Source organism: Rana temporaria, chromosome 8 (genome assembly GCF_905171775.1).
Source record: "Rana temporaria chromosome 8, aRanTem1.1, whole genome shotgun sequence".
Classification (NCBI taxonomy): Eukaryota; Metazoa; Chordata; class Amphibia; order Anura; family Ranidae; genus Rana; species Rana temporaria.
In genome coordinates this window covers 15707041-15727328 of record NC_053496.1, presented here as the reverse complement: position 1 = coordinate 15727328, position 20288 = coordinate 15707041, and the positions used below count along the sequence as shown (strand labels likewise).

The following is a 20288-nucleotide window of genomic DNA, read 5'->3' as shown; positions in this document are numbered from 1 at the left end:
CACTAACATGAAGAATGTACAGGGAGGTGAGAAGTCTCTTGCCAGTGCTTTTTTTTTCTTTGCATGTTTTTTCTAGCACACTTATTTATCTAGTGCAGTATTTATCAACCTCAGTCCTCAGGTACCCCCAACAGGCCATGTTTTGAGAATTTCTTTTGAATAAAATGGCTCTTATCAATACCATGTCATTGATATTGATTTTAAGCAGTAGGGATGAGCCCAATGTTCGAGGTGGAATAGAAGAAATGTTTTAATAAAGCACTTGTCCCAAGCTGTCTCTTGTCTTTTTTACTATTTTTGACACTTTTTTTGTGAAATGATGGGGGTACAATGTATCCCTTACCAATTCACATGGGGGGGGCGGGATCTTGGGGTCCCCTTGTTAGGGGGCTTCCAAAATATGATAAGCCCTCTGCCGCAGACCCCACAACCACCGGGCAAGGGTTGTGGGGATGAGGCCATTGTCCCCATCAACATGGGGCAAGGAGATTTCAGGTAAGGGGCACAGAGCCCCCCCCCCCGCCCCAAAGCACCCATTCCCCCATGTTGAGGGCATGTGGCCTGGTACGGTTCATTTCTTTTTAATTTTGGCACAGGGTTCCCCTTAAAATCCATACCAGACCTGAAGGGTCTGGTATGGATTTTGGGGGGACCCTACACCATTTTTTTTTTATTTGGCACAGGGTTCCCCTTAATATCCATACCAGACCTGAAGGGCCTGATATGGATTTTGGAGGGACCCCACGCAATTTGTTTTTACATTTTTGGTTTGGGGTTCCCCTTAATATTCATACCAGACCTAAAGACCTAAATTATTGTAATGCTTTGTACCTGGGTTTACCTAATAACATCATGCACAAATTACAGCTTATTCAGAATGCCGCTGCGAGGCTACTCACGGGTGTTGGTCGTCGTGACCACATCACGCCATCGCTGAGAGCCCTGCATTGGCTACCCGTGAAGGAACGGGTTCTGTTTAAGACTGGATGCATGGTGCACAGGGCTACCCATGGCAAGGGGCCAGTGTACCTGCAGCAAAAATTCACCAAGTATGTGCCCAACCGTACCTTAAGGTCGGCTAATTTGGAAACTTTGGTGATTCCTAAATTTCGTAAGAAAAAATGCGGAGGGAGGACGAGTGCGGTCCAGGGAGCACAGTTTTGGAACTCCCTGCCTCTAAAATTAAGGCTTGAGAATGATCTTTTTAAGTTCAGGAAGCTTTTAAAAACTGAGCTTTTCAGTCTAGCCTATGGAATTACATAGGTTTTTATAGTTCTTTGATCTGCTACTATTTTAAATTTGATCTGTTCCGCTGCCTGTGTGTGTTTTTTTGGTTGTTGCTGTATTGTTGTTCTCGGCGCATCGAGGCCTACGGGTAACTGACTGCGTTTTGTACTTTTTTGTACTTTTAAGAATTTTAATAAATAAATAAATAAATAAATAAAGGGCCTGGACTGGGGGGGAATCCTTGCCATTTTTTTCGATGAGTTTTATGTATATTGCCAAGACCCGACAGTTCAGCTCATCCCTATTAAGCAACTGTGTAAAGTAAAGGAAAACCTGAAAACATGGCCTGTTGGGGGTACTTGAAGACTGAGGTTGAGAACCACCGATCTAGTGCAACATCAGTATGTTGTGCACTATTTTCCCCACGATACCCCTCATTTGCTTTTCAGGTTCTCATGCTCCTGTCTTATGTTATGCCCTGGCCCTGTACCTGCCCTCCTACCAGTTCCCAGAAAGAGTTTATTCCCCCTTGGTGTCTCATTCATGTTAGGGTGACCTATGAATTCTTTTACCTAGGGGGGGACACCATGATGTGCATTGATTTTTTCACTTATATATATGTAAGTAAGCATGGCCGTTTGGCTTGTGAACCACTCATGAATTTTGTCATTTCAATTTTAATATGTTTTTATTGACAGATGCAAACATGCTTTGGCTTTCTCCTGATGAAATGGACGTTGCTCCACAAAACGCGTAGATTCTTCAGCTCATAAATGCTTCAACTTGAATGTATATAGCATATATATTTCCCTCACATAATGCATGTATAGTGTGCTTTTTTTATATATATATATTTTTATAGCCGGATTTAGGTATAGCGGCGCATCTTTGTGCCGGCGTAGCGCATCTCATATTCGCTACGCCAACGTAACTTTGAGAGGCAAGAGCAGTATTCACAAAGCACTCGCCCCCTACGTTGCGCCAGCGTAACGTAAATTGGCCTGCGTTAGCCCGCCTAATTCAAAGTAGGGAGGTAGTGGGCGTGATCTATTAAAATGAAGCGTGACCCCATGTAAATGAATGGCCGAACGAACGGCGCATGCGCCCGCATGCTCAGAATCACGTCGAATTTACTCCCTAAGATACGCCGGCTCAATGCCTACGACATGAACGTAACCTACGCCTAGCCCCAGTCACGTACGACTTACGTAAACTACGTAAAATACGACGGCTGTTCCGTCGTCCATACCCTAACATGACTTCCACCTGCTTAGGTGGAATAACTTTACGCCTTACGTAAACGGCGTAGATTACAGCGACGGGCGCAAGTACGTTTGTGAATCGGCATATCTCAGTCATTAGCATATTCAACGTGTAAATCAATGGAAGCGCCCCTTGCGGCCAGCGTAAATATGCGCCCAAGATACGACCGCGTAGGAGACTTACGTCGGTCGGATCAAGCCAAAATTCAGGCGTATCTTGTTTGCTGAATAAGGCGCAAAGATACGACGGCACATCCGTGGACTTACGCGGCGTATCAGAAGATACGTTGGCGTAAGTCCTTTCTGAATCCGGCTAATAGTGTCTATGTTGTTGAATTTTACACTTTCTATGGAATGAAATGTATACTTTTTTACTAATTGTGTAATCACTTCATTGTGGCACAATTCCTCAAATTTCAACCTAGTTTCTTTTTGGATTTATATATTAGGGACTGAGTTCTGCCATTGTCTGAGCACCTCTGACCAATTTTTATTTTTTGTGTCTTCCCAGTGCTTGTCTGGGGCAAAACATTTGTTTCCGTGCTAGCTGCAATGTCAGGCTGCCATGCACTGGTAGGTGCCCCTTTGGTATTACAGGGCACTTACTACATCTTCTTTGTCCTCTTAGGAACTCAATGTAAAAATAGTGAGAATTCTTCTTTAAATGTAACATTTGGTCCAAAGGTACTGGTCATAGGCGTGCGAACAGGGTTTGCCAGGTGTGCCCAGGCACACCCTAATCACCCTATGCAGCACAGATTTCCTCTACTGCCCTGGCTCCCATCTTTCCCCCCGCAGCATTGGCAGCTTCCCTCCTCTTCTATCGGCTGTTGCTCCTGGGATGTTTTAGGAGTGGGGAAGGGGCCAATAAATATGTAATTTACCGACCCCTTCCCTTTCTAAATGAACACCGTGAGCGATCGGTAGTGTGTGTTTGGGCTTTGGGGTGCACACCCTAATGCAATAGGCTGTGCACACCTATGGTACTGGTACTTGTGTCGCAGACGAATTAACACTATTGCCTGGCAGCACTGAGTTTGTCATTTCGAATCCCAACCACGGCACAACCAGTCTTTAGTTTGCATGTTCTCCCCGTGTCTATGTGGCTTTCCTCTGGGTACTCCAGTTTCCTTTCACACTCCAAAGACATGCTTGTAGGTTAATTTGCTCCTGTCTTAATTGGCCCTAGCAGGGTAGCTATCAGAATTTTTTGGTGCCCCTTACACAGCTTTAGGTCTGGGTTCCCCCGGGCCTGACCACAAACATTCCTCAAGGCCCACCCACTGGCTGTCCCACCAAATCCACCCACTGGCCATCCCACCAAGTCCTTCAGTGCACCCATTTTTATTTTAATACTCTTACAACCTAATATATCCTCCATCCCATGTCCAGTTCCTCCTCCACTACCATATCCACCATTCCATGCCCTCCTCATTTTCCATCCTATATGCTCCTCTTACAGTCCCATCTCCCCCATCCCATGTCCTCCTCCTCCATCCCATGTCCTCTTCCTTATCCAGTCCCATCTCTCCCATCCCATGTCCACCTCCTCCATCCCATGTCCTCTTCCTTCACCAGTCCCATCTCCCCCATACCATGTCCTCCTCCTCCATCCCATGTCCTCTTTCTTCACCAGTCCCATCTCCCCCATACCATGTCCTCCTCCTCCATCCCATGTCCTCTTCCTTCACCAGTCCCATCTTCCCCATTCCATGTCCTCCTCCTCCATCCCATGTCCTCTTCCTTCACCAGTCCCCTCTCCCCCATTCCATGTCCTCCTACTCCATCCCATGTCCTCTTCCTTCTCCAGTCCCATCTCCTCCTTCTGCAGTCCCATTTTCACCATCCAATGCCTTCTTTCTCCAGTCCCAGCTCCTCCGTCCCATGTCCTCCTCCAGTTCCAACTTCTCCATCCTCTTCCTTCTCCATTCCCATCTCCTCCATCCCATATCCTCCTGCTACTACAGACCAATCTCCTCCATCCTCTTCCTACTCCATTCCCATCTCATTCCCCATCTCATGTCCTCTTCCTTCTCCATTCCCATCTCCTCCATCCCATGTCCTCTTCCTCCTCCACTACCAAATCCACCATTCCATGCCCTCCTCATTTTCCATCCTATATGCTCCTCTTACTGTCTTACAGTCCCATCTCCCCAATCCCATGTCCTCCTCCTCCATCCCATGTCCTCTTCCTTCACCAGTCCCATCTCTCCCATACCATGTCCTCCTTCTCCATCCCATGTCCTCTTCCTTATCCAGTCCCATCTCCCCCATATCATGTCCTCCTCCTCCATCCCATGTCCTCTTCCTTTTCCAGTCCTATCTTCCCCATTCCATGTCCGCCTCCTCCATCCCATGTCCTCTTCCTTCTCCAGTCCCATCTCCTCCTTCTGCAGTCCTATTTTCGCCATCCCATGCCTTCTTTCTCCAGTCCCAGCTCCTCCATCCCATGTCCTCCTCCAGTTCCAACTTCTCCATCCTCTTCCTTCTCCATTCCCATCTCCTTCATCCCATGTCCTCCTGCTACTACAGACCAATCTCCTCCATCCTCTTCCTTCTCCATTCCCATCTCCTTCATCCCATGTCCTCCTGCTACTACAGACCAATCTCCTCCATCCTCTTCCTTCTCCATTCCCATCTCCTCCATCCCATGTCCTCCTGCTACTGCAGTCCCATTTCCTCCATCCCACATGACCCTCCTTCTGCAGTCCGATCTTCGCCATCCCATGTCCTTCTCCTCCATCAAATGTCCTCATCCTCCATCCCATTTCATCCTTCTCCAGTCTCATCTCCCCTCTATGTCAGTCCTCTCTTGCAGTACCCTCCCTCTGTAGTTCTTCTATCCCTTCTGTGCCCTCAGATCCAGCCCAGTGTATTCCCTCCAGTATGTAGAGGATAGGAGTGTGGAGAATATTACAGTGGTAGAATGGGGAAGGATTTATTTAAATGGCAGCCTGTGGGGTGACCAGGGAGTGATGTTGGGCAGATAAGGGTCCAAGTGATGTCTGCCAGCTGGACGTATGAAGTGGTCTGGGGGTGATGCAAGCTGGTGGGGGATAGGGTGCTGAGAATTGGTCAGATTGTGATGTTTATAATAATAATAAAAAAATATATATATAGTTTTTTATTTTTGAAAGCTCCTAGGCATCTGGATTTGTCTGCAGCCCCCTGCTATGGCCAAGTCTGTTTGGATTTGGCAGAGCTGTAACACTTTCTGGAGGTGCTAAAGCATGTCCTAATCTCACCATGCCCTATTAATGAACGTGAAGCCAGAGATGAGACTACCAGAGGGGTCGTCATTCTCATCACCAGTGGCAAGGCAGCAAAGGGAGGGAGGCAGCCTGCAGTCCTTGGGTTGGTCCCCTGGCCACTAGCTGTTTTACTTTTTTAGAGTAGAACGGCTGGTACTGGTACTCTTAAAGGCAGTACCAGTGGGGAAGCTAGACATTATTTCTCCCGGGGCAAAGAATCAGTTTGGTGCCCCCCCCCCCTCCTTCATGGGACAAGATTAGGCAGAAGTGAGAAACTCCCAGGCCGCTGTCACTGAAGCCGGCCCACTGAGCCATCGGCCCACCGGGAAACTCCCTGTAGTCCCAATGGCCAGTCCATCCCTGCACAAGTGTGAACCCAGCATTATTTCTAGTTTGGAAACCGAAACAACCAATCGGGTTTCCCTTTACTGAAGTCAGATCACATTGGTTGCTGTAGGTTTCTACAGTGCGATGGATTTGCAACAATAAACCAAGGGCCAGATTCACAAAAGAGATACGACGGCGTATCTCCTGATATGCCGTCGTATCTCCTGATACGCCGTCGTATCTCTGTGATCCGCCCATCGTATCTATGCGGCTGATTCATAGAATCAGTTACGCATAGATAGCCCTAAGATCCGACAGGTGTAATTGACTTACACCGTCGGATCTTAGGCTGCAATTCTAGGCCGGCCGCTAGGTGGCGATTCCATTGCGGTCGGCGTAGAATATGCAAATGACTAGTTACGGTGATTCACGAACGTACGCTTTACCCGTCGCTCTAAATTTAAGTAGTTTCCGTCGAGATACGCCGCGTAAAACTAAGGCTGCCCTCTAGGTGGCATAGCCAATGTTAAGTATGGCCATCGTTCCCGCGTCGAAATTTTAAAATTCACGTCGTTCGCGTAAGTCGTCCGTGAATGGCGCTGGACGCCATTTACGTTAACGTCGAAACCAATGACGTCCTTGCGACGTCATTTAGCGCAATGCACGTCGGGTAATTTGACGGACGGAGCATGCGCAGTACGTTCGGCGCGGGAACGCGCCTAATTTAAATGGTGCCCGCCCCATTTGAATTAGGCGGGCTTGCGCCGAGTGGATTTACGTTACACCGCTGCAAGTTTACAGGTAAGTGCTTTGTGAATCAGGCACTTACGCTGTAAACTTGCGGCGGTGTAACGTAAATGGGATACGTTACGCCGCCGCTGCGCAACGTATTTGTCTGTGAATCTGGCCCCAAAGACTTATTTTATCACGATACAAAATGTAGGTTACAGTTTGCATATTGGCAGGTTAAACATGGTGTTGTTTTATTGAATTAAACAAGATAATGAACTATTCCAACTGGTAACGATAGTTGTTCTGTAGGACGTTCATATTGGAACCAAAATAGAGGTAAATGTTTAATATGTATGGTAACATGTTCATATCTTGCTTTTTATCTTCTGCGAATATTTAGGTCCAGGTAGAATGTTGCGCACTGGGTGTATACAGAGGTGTATACAGAGTCACCAGTTAGCGTGAGGCCACTGCCTGGTATCAGTAACCTGTGGTATCTCTCCGGGTGTACCTGAGCACCACAAATGCCAAAATGAGGGCATTGACTACCAGTACAGAGATGCCCAACACATACAAGCTGCTCTGGCCTGTCTTCACCTCTTCAGTCTTCTCGCTGACAGAACCTGAGGAAAGGAGATTTCCAGAATTAACATACCGTATTTATCGGCATATAACACGCACAGGCGTATAACACGCACCTTCATCTTAAGAGAGAAGTTTCAGGAAAAAAACTTAGGACCAGATTCTCAAAGGGCTTACGACGGCGCAGCGCCAAGTACGCCGTCGTAAGTCCTAATCTGGGCCGTCGTATCTATACGACTAATTCTTAGAATCAGTTACACATAGATATCCATTAGATCCGACAGGCGTAAGTCTCTTACGCCATGGATCTTAACTACAATTTTTTTTTCCCGCTAGGTGGCGCTTCCGTCGATTTCCCCGTCGAGTATGCAAATTAGCTAGATAAGCGAATTCCCGAACGTACCCGCGGCCGACGCAGTAAAGTTACGACGTTTACGTTAGGCTTTTCCCGGCGTACAGTTACCCCTGCTATATGAGGCGCAGCCAATGTTGAGTATGGCCGTCGTTCACGCGTCAAAATTTGAAAAGTTACGTAGTTTGCGTAAGTCGTCCAAGAATGGGGCTGGACGCCATTTACGTTCACATCGAAACCAATGACGTCCTTGCGACGTCATTTAGAGCAATGCATGCTGGGAAATTTTAGGGACGGCGCATGCGCAGTTCGTTCGGCGCGGGGACGCGCTTCATTTAAATGAAACACGCCCCCTACCCGCCAAGTTTGAATTCCGCCAGGTGATTTACGCTACGCCGCCGCAACTTTACAGGCAAGTGCTTTGTGAATAAAGCACTTGCCTGAAAAACTTGCGGCGGCGTAACGTAAATGAGATACGTTACGCCCGCACAGAGATACGCCGATCTCTGTGAATCTGCCCCTTAAATTTTAAATAAAGAACTTTGAAGCAAAATAAGGGTCAGTGCCCATCAATGCAGCCTGATCAATGCCCATCTGCAGCCTCGCCATTGCCCATCAATGCAGCCTGATCAATGCCCATCTGCAGCCTCGTCATTGCCCATCAATGCAGCTTAATTCAATGCCCATCTGTAGCCTTACAAATGCTCATCAATGCATCTTGATTAATGCCCATCTGCAGTCTCCTCATTGCCATGAATGCAGCCTGATCAATGCCCATCTCAGGAAGGGGGGCAGGATGAGCTCCGTCAGATTACATACAGCGAGAACCTCCTGTTTACTTGGCGGCCTCTTTAATACAAAGTCCCGCCTCCTGGACCGCCTTCTATGATAGACAGAACACTGGTCCAATGCCGGCCCAGGAGACGGGACTTCCTATTAACCTCCTGGGACCCGCGCTATAGTCGAATGACGGCTACAGCGCAGATCCCAAAATCCAACAGGACGTCAATAGACGTCCGCCCCTTTGGGCGTTCCCTGTGCGCGCTCCAGAGCGCGCAGCGGGGAAACTCTGTGTTGGCCGTGTCCCTTGGACACAGCCAATTACAGATCGCCGCGAAAGGCCAATCAGAGTGGCCGTTTGCGATGCGATCTGTGCGGCCAATGAGAGATGATCTCATATGTAAACATATGAGATCATCTCTCATTGCCGTTTTACACAGAGACAGCGGTGCTGTCTCTGGAGAGGAGACCGATCTGTGTCCCTTGTACATAGAGACACAGATCGGTCACCTCCCCCCCCCCAGTCACCCCCCCTCCACCTACAGTTAGAACACTATGCAGAGAATACATTTAACCCCTTCCTCACCCCCTAGTGATAAACCCTTCAATGCCAGTCACATTTATACTGTAATTAGTGCATATTTATCGCAGTATAAATGTGAATGGCGCCAAAAATGTGTCAAAAGTGTCCGATGTGTCCGCCATAACGTCGCAGTCCCAATAAAAATCGCAGATCGCCGCCATTTCTAGTAAAAAAAAAAATAATAAAAAATAATAATTCTGTCCCCTATTTTGTAGGCGCTATAACTTTTGCGCAAACCAGTCGCTTATTGCGTTTTTTTTTTTTTTACCAAAAATATGTAGAAGAATGCGTATCGGCCTAAACTGAGAAAAAAAATGTGTTTTTTTTTAAATTGGGATATTTATTATAGCAACAAGTAAAAAATATTGTATTTTTTTCAAAATTGTCGCTCTTTTTTGTTTATAGCGCAAAAAATAAAAACCGCAGAGGCGATCAAATACCACCAAAAGAAAGCTCTATTTGTGGGGGGAAAATTATTAATTAATAATAATAATAATAATAATAATAATCACCCAAACCCAAACAAAAAACAATGAATTACTATTACTATATAATAAGAAAAGCAGGATTCTTAATAATAATAATAATAATAATAATAATAATATAAATAATAATAATGATAATAATAAAGAATCCTGTTTTTCTTATTATATAGTAAAAGTAATGAATTGTTTTTTTGTTTGGGTGTTTATTATTATTATTATTATTATTATTATTATTATTATTATTATTAATTATAATAATAAACACCCAAACCCAAACAAAAACAATTAATTACTATTACTATATAAGTATATATTAAGAAAAATAGGATTCTTATTAATAATAATAATAATAATAATAATAATAATAGTAGTAATAATAATAATAATAATAATAATAATAATAAAGAATCATGTTTTTCTTATTATATAGTAATAATACTTAATTGTTTTTTGTTTGGGTGTTTATTATTATTATTATTATTAATTATAATAATAAACACCCAAACCCAAACAAAAACAATTAATTACTATTACTATATAAGTATATATTAAGAAAAATAAGATTATTATTATTATTAATAATAATAATAATAATAATAATAATAATAATAATAGTAGTAATAATAATAATAATAATAATAATAATAATAATACAAATAATAAAGAATCATGTTTTTCTTATTATATAGTAATAGTAATTAATTGTTTTTTGTTTGGGTGTTTATTATTATTATTTTTATTAATAATTATAATAATAATAATAATAAACACTCAAACAAAAAAACATTGAAATTACTATATAATAATAAAAGCTCAAAATTTGTCTTATGTTTTGATAATTTTGCCAATGTCCGAAAATGTCTCTTCTCATTTCATAATGTTCAAAGAAAACAGGATTCTTCTTGCACATTTTAACAAATACAAAACGTTATAAAATACAAGAATTTAACAAAAGTCACGTATTTCTCCCATAGAACAGTATCTGTGGATAACGAGAGCCATTTCCACCTCAGTCGTATTTCTTAGCACAACACTCATTCATGACATGGAAATGATAAGTGACGATCTAACCTGCCGCCTCGGGTTCACTGTGGCGTTTCAGACGAAGGGGTCCCAGTACCGCGTTGGTTTTCCACACTTTGGATCCCAGATCTCTGCGCTCGCGGGTGACACATCCCTGTTGGCAGCGGGATCCGGCGTCACTACTATCACAGATCACCAACTGGCACTGGAGGTAGACGGAGGTGTGGCTGTTCAGGAATTTGAAGGCGCTGAAGCTGAACCTGGCATGGCCACTGCCAGACGGGTAGTTATGGTAAGTGTTGTCCTTCACACATCTGGTGAGAGAGAGGAACACCATATACTGTAAGATCTCCATTCCTAACATTAATATCGGGCTTGTATAGCGAATAGAACGGAAATATTTCTTTTGTTTCCATTCGTTATTCACATACATTTATTTATTCGAATGGATTAGAATTTTCCAAATTTGATCGAATTGAACTTAGACCGAATCCAAAAAATGATCATCAATTTAAATTAGAAAATCTAATTCCATTCAAAATCTAATTTATTCTATTCGAAATTCAAATTTTGGAAGATGATTATATTCTTTCTATTCTACTCTTTTCTATTCTATTATTTTCTTTTCTATTCTATTCAAATTAGAATTTCAGAAGATGGTTATTTTGTTTAATTCTTTCTATTCTATTCTATTGTTTTTTTCTATTCTGTTCTTTTCTATTATTTTATTTTCTAGTCTATTTTTTCTATTCAAATTCGAATTTCAGAAGAGGGTTACACGCTTCTATTTTATTATATTCTATTGATTTATTCTGTTCTATTCTATTCTATTATTTTGTTTTCTATTATATTCTAATCTATTCTTTTCAATTCAATTTTTGGGAAATGGTTATATTCTTTCTATTCTACTCTTTTCTATTCAAATTCCGGAAGATGGTTATATTGTTTAATTCCTTCTATTCTATAGTTTTTTCTCTATTCTGTTCTTTTCTAGTAAATCTTTTGTCTATTCTATTCTATTCAAATTCAAATTTCAGAAGATAGTTACACTCTTCTATTTTATTCTATTCTGTTGTTTTATTCTATTCTATTTTATTATTTTCTATTCTGTTCTATTTTTTTATTTTCTATTATATTCTAAACTATTCTTTTTTATTCAAATTTTGGGAAATGGTTATAAGTAATAAGACCCCACATCTCTCCTGCAGGCTGGAAAGCATGAGATCGTGAAAAGATAAAAATTCACCAATCTCATGCTGACAGCCGCGATCGCGGCTTTGTTTACATCCTGGGCGTTATGACGTCACGCCCGAGCCTCCGACGGTCATAGAGATGACATCTGGTCACCGGAAATCTCTATGGCCGTCATCCGGTGAGCGGCCGATTCCTTCTCTGGGCACACTCCCGTCGCCTGTAAAAACGATCAAGCGGCGGAACTGCCGCTTTGATGGTTCTTATCGTGCGCAAAATCGCCGCCTGAAATCTAATGATATCTGTAGCTGCAGGCATCATTCAGATATCCTGCCCTAAGGCCTCTTTCCCACTGTGGCGGGAGGCGCGGTGGCGGTATAGCGCCGCTAAAAATAGCAGCGCTATACCGTCGGAATTGCCGCAGGATTCGGCCGCTAGCGGTGCGGTATTAACCCTGCAGAGGCGCATTGCGGGAGGTATTACCACGGTTTCCCATTGTTTTAAAAGAGAAGGAGCGGTGAAGGAGCGGTATACACGCTGCTCCTCTCACCGCTCCAAAGATGCTGCTTGCAGGAGATTTTTTTCTCTCCTGCCAGGGCATCACCTCAGTGTGAAAGCCCTCCGGCTTTCACATTGAGAAGGCTGGGCAGGAGTTTTTCAGGCGGTATTTAGGCGCTATTTTTAGCGCTGTACCGCCTGAAAAACTCCTCAGTGTGAAAGGGGCATAAAAGTCAACGACGTCATATTACGGCGTGCGGTAGGGAAGTGGTTAAAGGCGATGGTTGAGCCTGATCTGTTTTTTGTTTTGTTTTTTGAATAACATGCATGGTAGTAGTAACCTGCTCTCTGCTGCTGGCTGCTAGTCGTCTTCTTTTTTCCAAACTTTTGGATGTCGGTCAACTATCTTATACAGTCCTGATCAAAAGTTTAAGACCACTTGAAAAATGGCAAAAAATCATATTTTACATTGTTGGATCTTAACAAGGTTCCAAGTAGAGCTTCAACATGCAACAAGAAGAAATGAGAGTGAGACAAAACATTTTTTGAGCATTCAATGTAATGAAAACAATGAATAAACTGAAACAGGCTGTTTTTCAGTTGATCAAAAGTTTAGGACCACACCTCCAAAAAAATCCTAAACCCCCCCAAAACAGAAATCCAACTTCCAAACATGAACTCAGTAATGAGTAGCTCCTCCGTTATTGTTGATCACTTCAAAAATGTGTTTCGGCATGCTTGATGCCTCGCGTTTCCATGAGGTGAGGGGGAACATTTCTCCAAGTGGTGAAGACAGCCGCACGAAGGCCATCTACTGTCTGGAACTGTTGTCCATTTTTGTAAACTTCCCTTTCCATCCATCCCCAAAGGTTCTCAATTTGATTTAGATCAGGGGAACACGCAGGATGGGCCAAAAGAGTGATGTTCTTCTCCTGGAAGAAGTCCCTTGTCCTGCGGGCATTGTGTACTGTAGCGTTGTCCTGTGTCGTTACCACACAGACGAGGGCCCTCAGTCATGAGGAATGCTCTCTGCAACATCTGGACATAGCCAGCGGACGTTTGACGCCCCTGCACTTCCTGAAGTTCCATTGTTCCACTGAAGGAAAAAGCACCCCAGACCATTATGGCGCCCCCTCCACTATGGCGCGTAGAAAACATCTCAGGTGGGATCTGCTTGTCATGCCAGTAACGTTGAAAACCATCAGGACCATCAAGGTTACACTTTTTCACATTAGAGAATAAAACTTTCTTCCACCTTTGAATGTCCCATGTTTGGTGCTCTCTTGCAAAGTCCAAACGAGCAGTTCTGTGGCGTTCAAGGAGACGAGGTTTTTGAAGACGTTTTTTTGTTTTTGAAGCCCTTCAGTCTCAGATGCCGTCTGATGGTTATGGGGCTGCAGTCAGCACCAGTAAGGGCCTTAATTTGGGTCGAGGATCGTCCAGTGTCTTGATGAGAGACCCTGCTTATGCAGTTCAGCAACCCGACCACGTTCAAAAAGGGAGAGTTGTTTTGCCTTTGCCATCACAACGTGTGACTACCTGACAGAAAATTACAATGAATCCACATCTTTGCACAGATTTGGCCTTTTAAAAGCATGTGGTCCTAAAATTTGGATCAGCTGAAAAATGGCCTGTTTCAGTTTATTTGTTATTTTCAATCAAAGTGGAGGTTCACCCGGAAATTGCTATTTTTACCCTTAGATTGAGGCTCATTTTGTCTAGGGGAATCGGCTAGTTTATTTAAAATCAAAGCTGTACTTACCTTTTTAGAGAGCTATCTTCTCCGCCGCTTCCGGGTATGGGCTGCGGGACTGGGCGTTCCTATTTTGATTGACAGTCTTCTGAAAGGCTTCCGACGGTCACATCCATCGCGTCACGATTTTCCAAAAGTAGCCGAACATCGGTGCGCAGGCGCAGTATAGAGCCGCACCGACATTCGGCTTCTTTCGGCTACTCGTGACGCGATGGATGCGACCGTCGGAAGCCTGTCGGAAGACTGTCAATCAAGAAGGTACGCCCAGTCCCGAAGACCCTACCCGGAAGCGACGGAGAAGATCGCTCTCTACAACGGTAAGTACTGCTCGGATTTTAAAACAACTAGCCGATTCCCCTAGACAAAACGAGCATCAATCTAAGGGTAAAAAAAACTGTATGGGTGAACTCCCGCTTTAATTGAATGCTCAAAACATGTTTTGTCTCACTCTCATTTCTTCGTGTTGCATGTTGAAGCTCTACTTGGAACCTTGTTAAGATCCAACAATGTAAAATATGATTTTTTGCCATTTTTCAGATGGCCTTAAACTTTTGAGCAGGACTGTATTTAGAGAGAGACAAACCCTCCCCAGGAAAAAAATAAATAAATTAAATATGTCCAAATTGGTATCATCTACTTACCCTCGTCTGATGAGATCGTAATTCGGTGACTGGAAATCAGCTTGTGGAGAGGCAAAGCAGGTGTCTACAAACACCTTGAGGTTAGCATCTGAAGACTGGACTGTAGCTTGGAGGAACACAGACTCACTAAGTTCAATGAAATATGGAGACTCCTGCACCGGCGTGATGAAGTCCTCTGTTGGGTAGAAGGCCAGACTAACATCATACTTTCCAAACTCCGTCTGTTCTTGGATTATGTCATCCTCGGTCACGTACATAATCTCAGCAATGGAGTCTTTCTCCAGCTCACAGGTGACAATGACCTGCAGCTGTCTACGTCTCGTGATCGTGCCAACCGTGCTTGCAAAGATGGTGTTTGTGTAGTAAATTGTATGATCCTTCACCTGTTATTAAAAGAAAAGAATGACTTTAAGCAGATGCTACCCTGTGTTAATTTCGTAAACAAAAACGACTAAAACATTTTAGTCGACTAAATTAATTCTATTTTAGTCAACTAAAACAACCAATGACGCGTACACACGACCTTATTCATGTCATTGAAAAAAAAAAGATTTTCTCGACGTGATTCCTCTCAAGCCTGCCTTGCCTACACATGATCGTGAAAAAAAAAATGCTCTAGCGAAGCGCGGTGACGTACAACACGTACGACGGCACTATAAAGGGGAATTGCCATTCGAATGACGCCACCCTTTGGGCTGCTTATGCTAATTTCCCTGTCTCAGAACTTGCTTCTGAGCATGCACGTTTTTTTCCCCCTCTTTAAGGCGTACACACGAGAAAAAATAGAGCAGGTTCTAAATTTTTAAAGGCCATTTTTCTCATCGAGAAAAATGCTCTGGAGCCTACACACAACCGTTTTTCACAACCAATTTTAAAAATGGCATTTTTCTCGTCATGAAAAACGGTTGTGTGTACGCGGCATGAGATGACTAAAATGGGACTCAAACTAAAATGGCATTTTAGTCAAAAGACTTAAGCCCTGTACACACGGGACATTTTCCATCGAAAATTCCGACCGTGTGTAAGCCCCATCGGACTAATTCCATTCGATATTTCGCGGAATTCCATCGGAGTTTAGATAGAGAACGTGTTTTTTCTGACGGAATTCCGATGTTCGTTTGGCCGGGCAAAAGCCCGATCGTGTGTACACGGCTTAAGACATATGCCGCGTACACACGACCGTTTTTCAGGATGTAAAAAATAAAAACATTTTTTAATGTCATTAAAAACGGCCGTGTGTGGGCTCCAGAGCATTTTTCACGATCTAAAAAATGGGCATTAAAAAATTTGGAACATGCTCTAAATTTTCACGTCGTTTTTTAACGTTGTCGTTTTTAACGTCAGAAAAAATGGTCGTGTGTAGGCTTTAACGACGTGAAAAATCCGCCCATGCTCAGAAGCAAGTTATGAGATGGGAGCGCTCGTCCTGGTAAAACTAGCATTCGTAATGGAGATAGCACATTCATCACGCCGCGTACACACGACCGTTTTTCGGAATGTAAAAATTTTTTTTTTTTAATGTCATTTAAAACGATCGTGTGTGGGCTCCAGAGCATTTTTCACGACTTAAAAAATGGGCATTAAAAATTTAGAACATGCTCTAAATTTTCACGTTGTTTTTAACGTTGTCTAGTTATGAGATGGGAGCGCTTGTTCTGGTAAAACTAGCGTTCGGAATGGAGATAGCACATTCGTCACGCTGTAACAGACTGAAAAGCGCGAATCGTCTCTCACAAAAGTTTTACTAACACAAAATCAGCCGAATGGTACTTCCCTATTATAGTGCCGTTGCACGTGTTATACGTCACCACGCTTTGCTAGAGCATTTTTTTTTCATGATCGTATGTATGCAAGGCCGGCTTAAAGTGGATGTAAACCCCAAAATTTGTATTTATTTTTTTGATGTCACAATGTAGAGAATAAGATTTCCTATCATCTGTGCCCAGTCTTGCCACACAGAGTTAATCCAGCTCTGAGCAATCCTCTTTTATTGTTCAGGGAAATAAAACAGACTTCCAGATAAAAACCAAAGTCCTTGCTTGAGTGACAGGTTATTTACATATCTCGTGCACTGCTTGCAGACATACACAGCTTCCGTAAAAAGTGCTCAATTCACATCCCCCTCCCCTCTTCCCTCCAGCTCTATGTATATTCTGATGGCTGTTGCATTTTCTCATGGCACTGAACTGTGACTCACCCCATATTTTGAAAACATTTCATCAAAACACAGGGGAGGGGATGTGAATTGTGCACTTTTTTTCAGAAGCAAGGACTTTGGTTTTATCTGGAAGTCTGGTGGAACGGTATGCAGCGCTAAAAATTCTTATAAAGAACAAATTATGCATCAATGTGATGATAACACAATAACCTGTGAATGAGTGTCCATTTAAAACAACCAGCACAAAAAGAAAAACACAAAGAAAAAAGTCCATCAATATGGGGTGTATGACCACATCCTCATCTTTGGAAGAACTTTCTGCACGGTAGAATCGAAAATAGATGGAATGCTCTTACCAGATGTCGTGGATCTGCTTGTCAGCGACAACAGATCACAAAGGCATGTAAGGGATCGGCTCGGCTCTGCTCGGCTGGATGTTGGTATAGTGGTAAACTCACCACGGGGTATCCTGTTGGGTGGCTGTAGGCCTGGACTGGAACCTCACCGTAGGTGTACTCGCTCCAACTCTAATCCGTGGACAGGAACCAAGGGTCCGATTCTTTAAACGCCAAATGGTGGTGCAAACAGTGGTGTCCACTGGTGCAAGGTGCACACTGGTATGGAGCTTTTGAAAAAACTTTGTATCCAGGCAAGTCATGCAGGGAAGAGAAAGAAAACAATGCTCCGGATGGTGCAGGTAAAAGAGGATAGGTTTTATTGAAGTAAAACCAATGACATAAAAGTGATCACTTCAGTAAAAAATTGAATAAAAGCAATATGGGGTGCTTGCTATACCTGCACCCCATATTGCTTTTATTCAATTTTTTACCGAAGTGATCACTTTTATGTCATTGGTTTTACTTCAATAAAACCTATCCTCTTTTACCTGCACCATCCGGAGCATTGTTTTCTTTCTCTTCCCTGCATGACTTGCCTGGATACAAAGTTTTTTCAAAAGCTCCATACCAGTGTGCACCTTGCACCAGTGGACACCACTGTTTGCACCACCATTTGGCGTTTAAAGAATCGGACCCTTGGTTCCTGTCCACGGATTAGAGTTGGAGCGAGTACACCTACGGTGAGGTTCCAGTCCAGGCCTACAGCCACCCAACAGGATACCCCGTGGTGAGTTTACCACTATACCAACATCCAGCCGAGCAGAGCCGAGCCGATCCCTTACATGCCTTTGTGATCTGTTGTCGCTGACAAGCAGATCCACGACATCTGGTAAGAGTATTCCATCTATTTTCGATTCTACCGTGCAGAAAGTTCTTCCAAAGATGAGGATGTGGTCATACACCCCATATTGATGGACTTTTTTCTTTGTGTTTTTCTTTTTGTGCTGGTTGTTTTAAATGGACACTCATTCACAGGTTATTGTGTTATCATCACATTGATGCATAATTTGTTCTTTATAAGAATTTTTAGCGCTGCATACCGTTCCACCATTTTATTTTCAATTTTTGTCATATTGCTTGTGTGGCTGCTCACTTGATATTTAGATTAGCGCAGTATCTCCCCCTTTTCACATTATCTGGAAGTCTGTTGTAATTCACTGAACAATAAAAGAGGATTAAAGAGGATTGCTCAGAGCTGGATTAACTCTGTGTGGCAAGACTGGGCACAGATAGGAAATCTTATACTCTACATTGTGACATTAAAAAAAAAATATATGTTTTGGGTTTACATCCACTTTAACAATAATCGGGTTGAAAAAAAACGTTGTTTTTTCTAGACCATTAAAAATGGTCGTGTGTACGCGGAATTAAACTAAATTGAAATGTGACTTCAAAATGAACACTGGTCTGTAGTGCATGTTCATACCTCAATACCATAAATAATAACCTATTAGGCCGGGTACACACGGACAAACATGTATGGTGAAAGCGGTCCGTCGGACCGTTTCCACCATACATGTCTGCCAGAGGGCTTCTGTACGATGGTTGTACACACCATCGTACAGAAGTCCGCGCGTAAACAATACGCGGGGCGTGTCCGCGGTGTCGCCGCGTCGATGACGCGGTGTCGCCGCGACAATGACGCGGCGACGTGGGCGGCCCGCCTTTAAAATGCTTCCACGCATGCGTCGAAGTCATTCGACGCATGCGAGGGACGGCGGGCGCCTGGACATGTACGGTAGGTCTGTACTGACGACCGTACATGTCCGAGCGGGCTGAATTCCAGCGGACTGTTTTAAAACAAGTCCAGGAATATTTGTCTGCTGGGAAAAGGCCCGGCGGGCAAATGTTTGCTGGAATTCGGCCCGCTCGCGCCCACACACGACCAAACATGTCTGCTGAAACTGGCCTGCGGGCCAGTTTCAGCAGACATGTTTGCTCGTGAGTATGGGGCCTTAGAGATTTCACTTGAGCAGTCTATAATGAGTTTGGAAATTGTAGAGTAATATTAACTAATGCATTACAATTTAATTACACCCATTAGATTTTAGATGACTAGTTTTAGTCGACTAAAATGTACTGGAAATGTTAGTTGACTGAAATGTACTGGAGATTTAGTCGACTAAATACGACTAAAACAATTGCAGAAGACTAAAATGAGACTAAAACTAAAATGCCAATTTAGTCCTAAGACTATGACTAAAACTAAATCAAAATTTGCTAACAAAATTAACACTGATACTACCATGGATACATTTCTGGTATATTTGGAGTGTAGTGTAGCGTCATATGATCCATTCTGAAAGTATGCCATGATGGAATGCTTAAAGGGGATGTAAAGGTTTGTTTTTTATTTTCTAAATAGGTTCCTTTAAGCTAGTGGATTGTTGGTTCACTTACCTTTTCCTTCGATTTCCCTTAGAATTGTTTTTTTTTTTTGTTAGAATTTCTCACTTCCTGTTCCTCCTCAGTAAGCTTGCCCCATCATACGAGCCATTCTAGCTGGGGGTTAGTCAGCGTGCTTGCCCCCTCCCTTGGGACTACATCCCTGCTGGGAGAGACTGTGAACACATCCGCAGGGATGTAGTCCTAAGGGAGGGGGCGAGCATTTCCAAACTCATTATAAACTTCTGTATATGCCATAATATAGTGATGGCTTCATAATGTTGGGGCTCATAGAAGATGCTAATGCCATCAACTCCAGCCACCTGTCTGTCTGTTGTCTGCTATAATGTGTTTGTTGTAAATGGGGCTAGTGTGGGCTCTAATGCTTGTACACACGACCGGTTTTCCCGGCAGGAAAACTTGCATGACAGTTTTTCGCCATGAAAAACGGCCGTGTGTATGCTAAATTGCAGTTTTCCAGGTAGGAAAACTGCCGTGAATCGCGGTGGGGAAAAAAGAGAACACGTTCTCTATTTTCCTACCGCGATTCCCGGCGGTCTTTTTCCCGGCAGTTTCTCTATGGGAAACACTGCGGTGGAGCATACACACGGCCGGGATTCTCCGCTAAGCCCTGGTTCACACTGGGTACGATTTGAGATG

At 43.4% G+C, this 20288-nt stretch overlaps 1 protein-coding gene across 1 annotated transcript in view; it reads right to left on the bottom strand.

Moving 5' to 3' along the window:
- Positions 1-7025: 7025 nt before the first annotated feature.
- Positions 7026-20288, bottom strand: part of CUZD1 (CUB and zona pellucida like domains 1) — a 42081-nt gene continuing 28818 nt past the window's right edge. Inside the window, exons 7-9 of the mRNA XM_040361328.1 lie at positions 14688-15070; positions 10653-10918; positions 7026-7422 (exon numbers count right to left, since the gene is read on the bottom strand). Coding sequence (XP_040217262.1) covers positions 7280-7422; positions 10653-10918; positions 14688-15070 — 792 coding nt within the window. The 3' untranslated portion in view covers positions 7026-7279. The remainder of the gene's footprint in view (positions 7423-10652; positions 10919-14687; positions 15071-20288) is intronic.